The 9,565-nt window shown below is 46.3% G+C and overlaps 1 protein-coding gene across 1 annotated transcript in view; it reads left to right on the top strand.

Annotated features, from left to right (window-relative positions):
* DYNC1LI2 (dynein cytoplasmic 1 light intermediate chain 2) overlaps nt 1–9,565 on the top strand; it is a 38,815-nt gene that overhangs the window by 21,595 nt on the left and 7,655 nt on the right. The window contains exons 4-9 of the mRNA XM_017860250.1: nt 773–942; nt 2,689–2,782; nt 4,849–4,984; nt 7,096–7,207; nt 8,520–8,579; nt 9,464–9,505. Of these exons, the coding sequence (XP_017715739.1) occupies nt 773–942; nt 2,689–2,782; nt 4,849–4,984; nt 7,096–7,207; nt 8,520–8,579; nt 9,464–9,505 (614 nt within the window). The remainder of the gene's footprint in view (nt 1–772; nt 943–2,688; nt 2,783–4,848; nt 4,985–7,095; nt 7,208–8,519; nt 8,580–9,463; nt 9,506–9,565) is intronic.

Below are 9,565 nucleotides of genomic sequence, written 5' to 3'. Positions count from 1 at the left end.
CTCAGCCTCCCGAGTAGCTGGGACTACAGGCGCCCGCCACCTCGCCCGGCTAGTTTTTTGTATTTTTTAGTAGAGACGGGGTTTCACCGTATTAGCCAGGATGGTCTCGATCTCCTGACCTCGTGATCCGCCCGTCTCGGCCTCCCAAAGTGCTGGGATTACAGGCTTGAGCCACCGCGCCCGGCAAGAATTTTTTAAAAACGTGTTTAAGGGCCAGACATGGTGGCTCAAGCCTGTAATCCCATAATTCCAGCACTTTGGAAAGCCGAGATAGCAGGATCTCTGGAACCCAAGAGTTTGAGACCAACCTGGCAACATAGAAAGATCCCACCTCTACGAAAATTTAAAAATTAGCTGGGTGTGGTGGCACATACCGTTAGTCCCAGCTACTTGGGAAGCTGAAGTGGGAACATCACTTGAGCTCACAAGATGGTGGTATCTCTCCACACTGCACTTCAGCCTGGGCAACAGAGCCAGACTTTGTCTCAAAAAAGAAGAAAAAAAACCTGTTCAGGAGTTTGGTGCGATTAAAGATGCCCAGGGGAATGTCTTTGCTGCCCTAATGTTACAAAGCTCACACTGAATATGTCAGAATCAGCATTTTGTATCACCATCCCCAAATCCTTGATTTTGCAGTTGGATGTGACTAGGAAGTTTGTCACACACAACTGCATGTGTGTTTTGTGCTTGTTACTGCCTTCTTTTCAGTGTTCTAAAGCTAACATGTATTTTTATTTATGTGCATGTAATTTCTTTTCCCTTTTTCCCCCAGTTGTGAAAGATTTTCAAGACTATATGGAACCTGAAGAAGGTTGTCAAGGTTCACCACAGAGGAGAGGACCTCTGACCTCAGGCTCCGATGAAGAAAACGTTGCCCTGCCTCTGGGTGACAATGTGCTGACTCATAACCTGGGGATCCCGGTGTTGGTGGTGTGCACAAAGGTGCGTGCCAGGGGGTTATTGGCTTGGCTGGGTTCAGGTAGTGAACAGTCACCATCTGCAAGAAAGTTTGAGAAACTATTGACATTTTTTTCCCAGGGGAGAGTTGGGCCTATTTGGGATTCGTTAAGGTACATTGAATATGTCAAGACAGAAAAAATTATCATGTAAATTGAAAATTTAAATGCAGGAAACATGACTAGTCAGTTTACTCATGGCCTAGGGTTAATGTCTCTGAAGCACTATTGACTTTCAAACTTAGAATTCACAGCAGTTGGCCAGTTGCAGTAATCTCAGCACTTTGGGAGGCTGAGGGGGCAGATCACGAGGTCAGGAGATGGAGACCATCCTGGCTAACACAGTGAAACCGCATCTCTACTAAAAATACAAAAAATTAGCCAGGCGTGGTGGTGGGCGCCTGTAGTCCTAGCTACTTGGGAGGCTGAGGCAGGAGAATGGCGTGAACGCAGGAGGCGGAGCTTGCAGTGAGCCGAGATCACGCCACCGCACTCCAGCCTGGGTGATAGAGCGAGACTCCGTCTCAAAAAAAATAAATTTAAAAAAAAGAACTCACAGCAGTTTTCTTAAGTCTGTTTAAATCAGTTGATGTGGTCCAAACTGATGGTGGAAAAATAGAATGATGAGGTAGGAATAGAAATTAAGTTCAGTCATGCCAGGCATGGTGGCTCACGTAATCCCAGCATTTTGGGAGGCTCAGGTGGGTGGATCATTTGAGGTCAGGCGTTCAAGACTAGTCTGGCCAACATGGTGAAACCCTGTCTCTACTAAAATACAAAAATTAGCCGGGCATGGTGGCAGGCGCCTGTAAATTGCAGCTACTCGGGCTGAGGCAGGAGAATTGCTTGAGCTGGGAGGCTGAGGTTACAGTGAGCTGAGGTGGCGCCACTGCACTCCATCCTGGGCGACAGAGTGAGACTATGTCTCAAAAAAACAAAACAAAAAGAAAAAAAAAAACTAAGTTCAGTCATAGAGAAATAAAGTTGTATCTCTTATATGAGGAAAAACAATAGGTTTTAAAACTTTTTTTTTTTTTTTTGAGATGGAGTTTCACTCTTGTTGCCCAGGCTGGAGTGCAATGGTGCCATCTCGGCTCACTGCAACCTCTGCCTTCCCAGTTCAGGTGATTCTCCTGCCTCAGCCTCCTGAGTAGCTGGGATTACAGGTGCCTGCCACCACGCCCGGCTAATTTTGTATTTTTATTAGAGATAGGGGTTTCTCCATGTTGGTCAGGCTGGTCTCAAACTCCCAACCTCAGGTGATCTGCCTGCCTTGACCTCCCAGAGTACTGGGATTACAAGCATAAGCCACCACGCCTGGCCACATTTGGGGTTTTAAAAGTACTTTATTTCCAGTCAGAGCCATCATGTTACCCAATTATAGTGTGCCATTCTCATCCTGTTCTTGAGAATGGAGCCCTGTGGAGTGGAGTGGAGTGCACAACTGTGTGCACTGGGCCTGTCTCCTGGTGGGAGCTTGTTTGATGTTTAGAACAAACTATTAGGTGATCAGGCCTATTACATCTTCACTCTATGGATAAAAAAAAAACTGAGGCCCAATATGAATGAGAAAAATCTCCAGTTCTTTTTTACTCTTCTCTCATTAATGCTTGGACCTATGAGCTATGGCTTTCTTCTTTGGAGCCACAATACTTTATATTTGAAGAATGCGGTGTTCCCATCATCAGCAGGCAATGAGGCAAAAAGATGACTCTGTCTGTCTTCCCTGCAGTGTGATGCGGTGAGTGTCTTGGAGAAGGAGCACGATTACAGGGATGAGCATTTGGACTTTATCCAGTCACACCTGCGGAGGTTCTGCCTTCAGTGTATCCTTTGGGCGCTGTGTGGGGCCTGAGTCACAGGCTTTCTTCCAAATGGGGCATCTTCAAAGAGATAAAGCACCTCCCGAACTCAAAATAGTGTTCTGCCAGAGAGAATTTTGTATATATCTTTTTAGTAGGTTTATGTTTTACTGTGTTGGAGTTTTAGTTTTATTAACTTGTGTCTACCTTTGATCATGCGTTTGTTTGTTTGTTTGTTTGTTTGTTTGTTTGTTTGTTTGTAGGCAGTGTTTCACCACTTTGGCCAGGCTAGTCTCAAATTCCTGACCTCAAGTGATCCACCCACCTCAGTCTCCCAAAGTGCTGGGATTATAGCTGTTAGCCACTGCGCTTGGCATATTCTTTAATTGTTTTTCTAAGACGGAGTCTGCGCTGTCACCCAGGCGGGAGTGCAGTAGTGCAATCTTAGCTCTCTGCAGCCTTGTGCTCCTGGGTTCAAGCAATCCTCCTGCCTCAGCCTCTTGAGTACCTGGGACTACAGTTGTGTGCCACCACATCCAGATTTTTTGTTTGTTTTGAGACAGAGCTTCACTCTTGTCATCCAGGCTGGAGTGCAATGGCATGATCTCAGCTCACTGCAACCTCCATCTCCTAGGTTCAAGCGATTCTCCTGCCTCAGCCTCCCGAGTAGCTGGGATTACAGGTATGAGCCACCACACCTGACTAATTTTTGTACTTTTAGTAGAGATGGGGTTTCACCATGTTGGCCAGGCTAGTCTTGAACTCCTGACTTCATGTGATCCACCCACCTCGGTCCCCTCAAAGTGCTGGGATTACAGGCTTGAGCCACCATGCCCGGCCATCTGGATAATTTTTGTATTTTTAGTAGAGACAGGGTTTTAGCATGTTGGACAAGCTGTTCTCGAATTCCTGACCTCAAGTGATCTGCCCGCCTCGGCCTCCCAAAGTGCTGGGATTACAGGCGTGAGCCACAGCGTCCGCCCAATTTTATTAATGCTATGCATTTGATAAGCTTTCATGTTAAGAATTTAATGTGATCATTTTATCATCAAATTACTTTTATCATACTGTCTTAGAAATATTTTTTTGTTTTGAGACGAAGTCTTGCTCTGTCGCCCCAGGCTGGAGTGCAGTGGCATGATCTCGGCTCACTGCAAGCTCCGCCTCCTGGGTTCATGCCATTCTCCTGCCTCAGCCTCCTGAGTAGCTGGGACTACAGGCGCCCGCCACCTTGCCCAGATAGTTTTTTTAAAATTTTTAGTAGAGACGGGGTTTTACTGTGTTAGCCAGGATGGTCTCGATCTTCTGACCTTGTGATCCACCCGTCTCGGCCTACCAGAGTGTTGGGATTACAGGTGTGAGCCACCGCGTATGGCAGAAATATTTTTAAACTTTGCTTTTATGTAGAAAAGGTCAGTTACCAAACAGGGTATTGTTTTATAGGCCATTGGTGTTTCCCATATGTTTATGTTTCATGCTGTGCATGATAGAGAGGTGGTGGTGTCTGCAGTCTTTTGAGTCCTGTTACTGTAAAAGGCCAATAGCAGCTGGTGCCATGGTTCCACACCCTGGGGTGGAGGTGAGAGATGAGTTCCTGCCACCTTTTTTGGGATGGCCCATTAGCCTGTTGGCACCCATCCCTCAAAAAATGGGTTTAGTGATAAATTTGGTCACATGTAGGCATCTGCCTGGGAAGGAATCTGTGTACCTTGATATTCTGAGAGTATTTTCCTGGGCTAACCTCAGAGCCAGTACTTGACCTCTCAGGGAGTAATTTGTGAGATCAAGACAACAATTTACGTGTTAAAAAATAAACTGCACAGCCCACTAGCATCAACATAGCTTTATGCTTTTGACTTGGTTCATCTGCTACTATGACCTTTTTACTTATTTATTTATTTATTTATTTTACCAGTTTGCAATATGCATATGTAATACTATAAGCGTTTTAGTTTTTAAAATTGTAACGCTTTCTGTTACTCATGTATTGATCAAAAACTGATCAACCTATGAATAGTACTTTGAGGTTGTATGTGTTTGATTTTGTCTCCTCCTGCAGTGAATTGATTTTTCTTAAGCAGATTGATTAGATGGAGCTGCCTTGATTTACACATCAGTGAAAGAAGAGAAAAACCTCGACTTGTTGTATAAGTATATTGTTCATAAAACATACGGTTTCCACTTCACCACACCTGCCTTAGTTGTGGAAAAGGATGCCGTTTTTATGTGAGTTATTTTGAGATGATGCTTGGAAACTCTTCTTTTACAAGTACATTTGCTTTTACATTTTACCCCTTCAAGGAAAGTGCCTTCTGTCTGTGTCTTCTACAGCCAGCTCTCTCACTGCACCTTCTCTTTCTGCTCCTTTCCGGATTATGAGGCATTTGCCTGAGGGAAGTGGGTGGTGTGGTCAGGGGTGCTGCCTTTCTTCATTGAGAGCAAGGTGCCAAAACCTAAGCTAGCCATTTTTGGCACTCACTGTCAACTCTGGTAAGATACTGGCTGGGGAGGGAATATAGGGAATTGTGCTTGGGGGATCCTGAATGTCTTCTGTTAAAGCGCCTGCTTTGTCTGTGTGTTGGCAGGGATGATTGCAAACATCCTCTCAGCATCTCTGTCAGCACAGGCTTTGGCTATACTAAGTGCTTACTGTGTTTCTGGCATTTCACATTTTGGGAGCCACTGGAGTTGATTGTCCTCGATAGAGACTTGGAGACCTGTTTTCCCAACCTGGTGTCTTTCTCTCACTGGAGAATCATAGTGTTGCTGGATGCATACATGTGAAGCTGTGGTCTCTGACAGGAATTGTGTGAGCAGATTGATTTTCAGGCTTCAGTATCCTCCTGACTTAAAAAACAATTACATTATTCATTCAGGAAACCTTACTTAGCACCCACTAGGTGCTCAGGTTCTCTGCAAGGGACACAGAAATGAATGATACGTGTTCCTTGCACATGGCACTGTAGAGGGGACATACACAGCTGAAGAAGGGAAGGGCAGTGATGGGGTTATGGAGGAAGTATGGCAGGGAAGGTGGGAGGGTGATGCTGGAAGACAAGTGGTAGATCCCAGGCGGACTGGAAAGAATTGCAATAGGGGAAGCCGGGGAGTGCAGTCTGTGAGAGGCTGGAAATGCGAAAGCCAGGAGCTATCAGGGAACTGGGTTGCCTCCTGCATAGTCAGGGAGAGTGTCACTCAGGCTAATCCTAGGTGGCATACCTACAGGCTTGGGCTGATTTTAGAGACTTGTTCAGAGCAGTCAGGCAGGTGCCAAAGGCACAAGCCCAGTGAGAGGTGTGTTTTTGGAATCACTTGGTATCCAAATCACATGTCATCCCTAGGAGCAAGGAGACCAGTTGATTTTGGGGCTGGTCTGGAATGAAGAAGCATCTCTGAGCTTACGAAGGCTGCATGGCCCACGGCAGTATCTCAGTCATGCCCTACCCCTTTGCACATTTGGTCCTGTTGGTTACTTCTCTGGTGACTGGCAAAGTCAGCAAGGATATGGGGTGGAGCACCCTGGCTAAGTACCCTCTTGATTATAGAGCTATGGAGTAGAAGTCAGATGGAGAATGAAAGGCCTGTGAGAACAATCAGTCATTTGCCATCTTTCAGAGCTGCTTGAGTTCAAAAGTGTGTCATACAGGACATTTTACCATTGCTACCTTTAAGGGATTCAGGTGGGAACCCTAGGCTGTGGCTTCACTTAATGGAACTTGGGTGCCATCCTACCTGTGATGTTGAGCTGCCTAGCACTGGTGTAGGAACCTCAAGGACTGTGCTCCTCTGGTTTGGGGCCTAGGATAAACACAGGCCCTGCATGCCACTTGGTTCTAGGGCACATCTTCCCATGCAAGCAAAGTTAATGAACCAGTCCACAAGATAACTGTAGAAAGAATTCTTAGAGAAACAACCTGCAGGAGGGGAGCCATGACAGAGCCCAAGAAAACCATCCCATCCTGAGCTCTGCCTTCTGTGCTGCTCTCTGCATCCTATTCTCTGTCAGAACAGGATCCCACTGTGTCCTTGCTCTTCTAGGCGGAGTTGTGGGAAAGTGCTAAATGCTTTGAGTGGGGCAGCCTGTGGAGTCAGATCTCGTACTAGCTCCTTAGACCTTGGGCCCATGAACTCAGTGTGGAGCAGGACCTGCGATGTTGTTCTGATGGATTATATCCACAGTGTATTTTGGCACATCTGCCAAAAGCTACAAACAGCCCCCAACAACTACACACTGTATCTTATGGGAAGAGTCCTACCGAGGAGTCCTGAATGTGATCTGAGTATGCTCTAAGGCAACCCCAGAAAAAGCAATTCAGTTCCTCTCTCTTTGCCTTTAGACCTGCAGGCTGGGACAATGAAAAGAAAATAGCTATTTTACATGAAAATTTTACAACCGTGAAGCCAGAAGATGCATATGAAGACTTTATTGTGAAACCTCCCGTGAGAAAGGTAGTGAAAGACAATTGCTTTAAGGGCCTAGGGCTGGGCGCGGTGGCTCACACCTGTAATCCCAGCACTTTGGGAGGCCAAGCGGGCAGATCACATGAGGTCAGGAGTTTGAGACAGCCTGGCCAATGTGGCGAAACCCTGTCTCCACCAAAAATACAAAAATTAGCCAGGTATGGTGGCAGGCGCCTGTAATCCCAGCTACTTGGGAGACTGAGGCATGAGAATCGCTTGAACCTGGGAGGCAGAGGTTGCAGTGAGCCCAGATTGCATGACTGCACTCCAACCTGGCAACAGAGCGAGACTCCATATCAAAAAAAAAGAAAAAGGGTTTAGGTGTTTTTTAATGCAAAAAGAAACCTATAAAGATGGGGCGTGGTGGCTCATTCGTGTAATACCAGCAGTTTGGGAGGCTGAGGCAGGAGAATTGCTTGAACCCTGGAGGCGGAGGTTGCAGTAAGCCGAGATCATGCCACTGTACTCCTCCAACATGGGTGACAAGGGCGAGACTCTGTCTCAAAAACAAAACAAAACAAAAAACTATAAAGAAACAGGTCTTACATGTTGTGTAGTTTGTAGGGGGTAGTGGGGAGTATTAAGTCCCAGGGCCTTTTGTTGATTTTTTTTTTTTTTTTTTTGAGACAGAGTCTCGCTCTGTCACCCAGGCTGGAGTGCAGTGGCCAGATCTCGGCTCACTGCAAGCTCCGCCTCCTGGGTTTACGCCATTCTCCTGCCTCAGCTTCCTGAGTAACTGGGACTACAAGTGCTCGCCACCTTGCCCGGCTATTTTTTTTTTTTTGTCTTTTTTAGTAGAGACGGGGTTTCACCGTGTTAGCTAGGATGGTCTCGATCTCCTGACCTCGTGATCCGCCTCCCAAAGTGCTGGGATTACAGGCTTGAGCCACCGCCCCTGGCCTTGTTGATCTTTAAATGAGGTCTGGTGTTATGTAAATGGCTCGGGGCTGGTGGGCAGGAGTGATGGAATGCCCACCTGGAGTTGGTGGTGTTTCCCATTAAGTCCTGCCAGTGCTGCTGTTGCCTCTGGATTACTGTTACTGGATCCCCTCATGTGATGTCCTGCAGACCCTGAGGTGTTTAGAACTTGCGAGACTTAAAAACGCCAGTTGGCTACGTGCCACAGCTGGTTTTGGGAGAGGTCTGTGCCAGGCTAGAAAAATGTTACTCTGCAGTCTCAGCAGGGATCCCCCAGACCTGTGTCAAAGCCTGAGCCTCAGACTCTCCTTTCAGCATGAAGTTTGACAGTGGTTGGGAGTATTCTTGGCCTGTGGCCACAAACGTGTATGTTTCTTCACAGCTGGTCCACGACAAAGAGTTGGCAGCAGAAGATGAGCAGGTGTTCCTAATGAAGCAACAGGTAGGAAGACCAGTGAGGTTAGAACAGAGGCCTTCTCATGTATGAAATGCCAGTTCCTAGGGTGGGATTGGGGGTGTCTGCATGTGGGAATTCACAGAGAGCTTGCAGTGGTAGAGGGGTTGGGACCAGGTCTCATTCCCTCCTATTTCTAGGATTAGTTGGGGATGGACCACCTCCCTTAGCAGATCACCTGCCTGCCTTGCAGACTCCTACAGGAATAGTAGGATTCGTGTCTTTTAAGTGCTTTCTTTAGAAATACGGTTTTCTGGCATAATTCTTCCTATGTTGACAGTTTACCAAGTAACCTGACTACACTCCATTATTTCTTTCTTTTTATTTATTTATTTTTAATTTAAGTTCTAGGGTACATGTGCACAACATGCAGGTTTGTTACATATGTATACATGTGCCATGTTAGTGTGCTGCACCCATCCATTATTTCATGTAGCCTCACACAGCCCTGTACATAAAGGCAGGTGATGCCCATTTTGCAGGTGAGGAGAGTAACTTCCCCAGGCTGACGGTTTAGAATGCAAACTTCACATTTCTCTAACCTAGATTATTGTTAGATTTGTCCTGGGTCCACCTATTGTCTGCCCAATGGTACAGGCAGGTCAGCAGGAGGTTTTGATGGTTCTTTTTCCAACTGTTTCCTTCTTCTTCCAACCTTTTCCTTTCTGTCCCTTGCTTGCTTCCTGAGCTTCAAAACTGGTTACTTGGAGTATTTTTTTTCACCATGCACCAAACTGCTCAATTAAAATTTTTTGCATTTGTAGTATAAAACATGGGACTTAGTTGTTGTTAATAGTGCCCTCTAGTGGAGTACTTGGAGTAAGTTTTTCTCTAGGCCTTGGTTAATGACCAGTTTGTACCTCTCTTTGCAGTCACTCCTTGCCAAGCAGCCAGCCACGCCCACGAGAGCTTCTGTGAGTACCTTACACTAAACAGAGGGTCAAGGCCTAGTGTTGCAGGTGTCATCAAACTTT

Source organism: Rhinopithecus bieti, unplaced genomic scaffold (assembly GCF_001698545.2).
Source record: "Rhinopithecus bieti isolate Rb0 unplaced genomic scaffold, ASM169854v2 scaffold_53422, whole genome shotgun sequence".
In the NCBI taxonomy this organism is placed as follows: Eukaryota; Metazoa; Chordata; class Mammalia; order Primates; family Cercopithecidae; genus Rhinopithecus; species Rhinopithecus bieti.
This window is presented reverse-complemented; position numbering and strand designations above follow the sequence as displayed.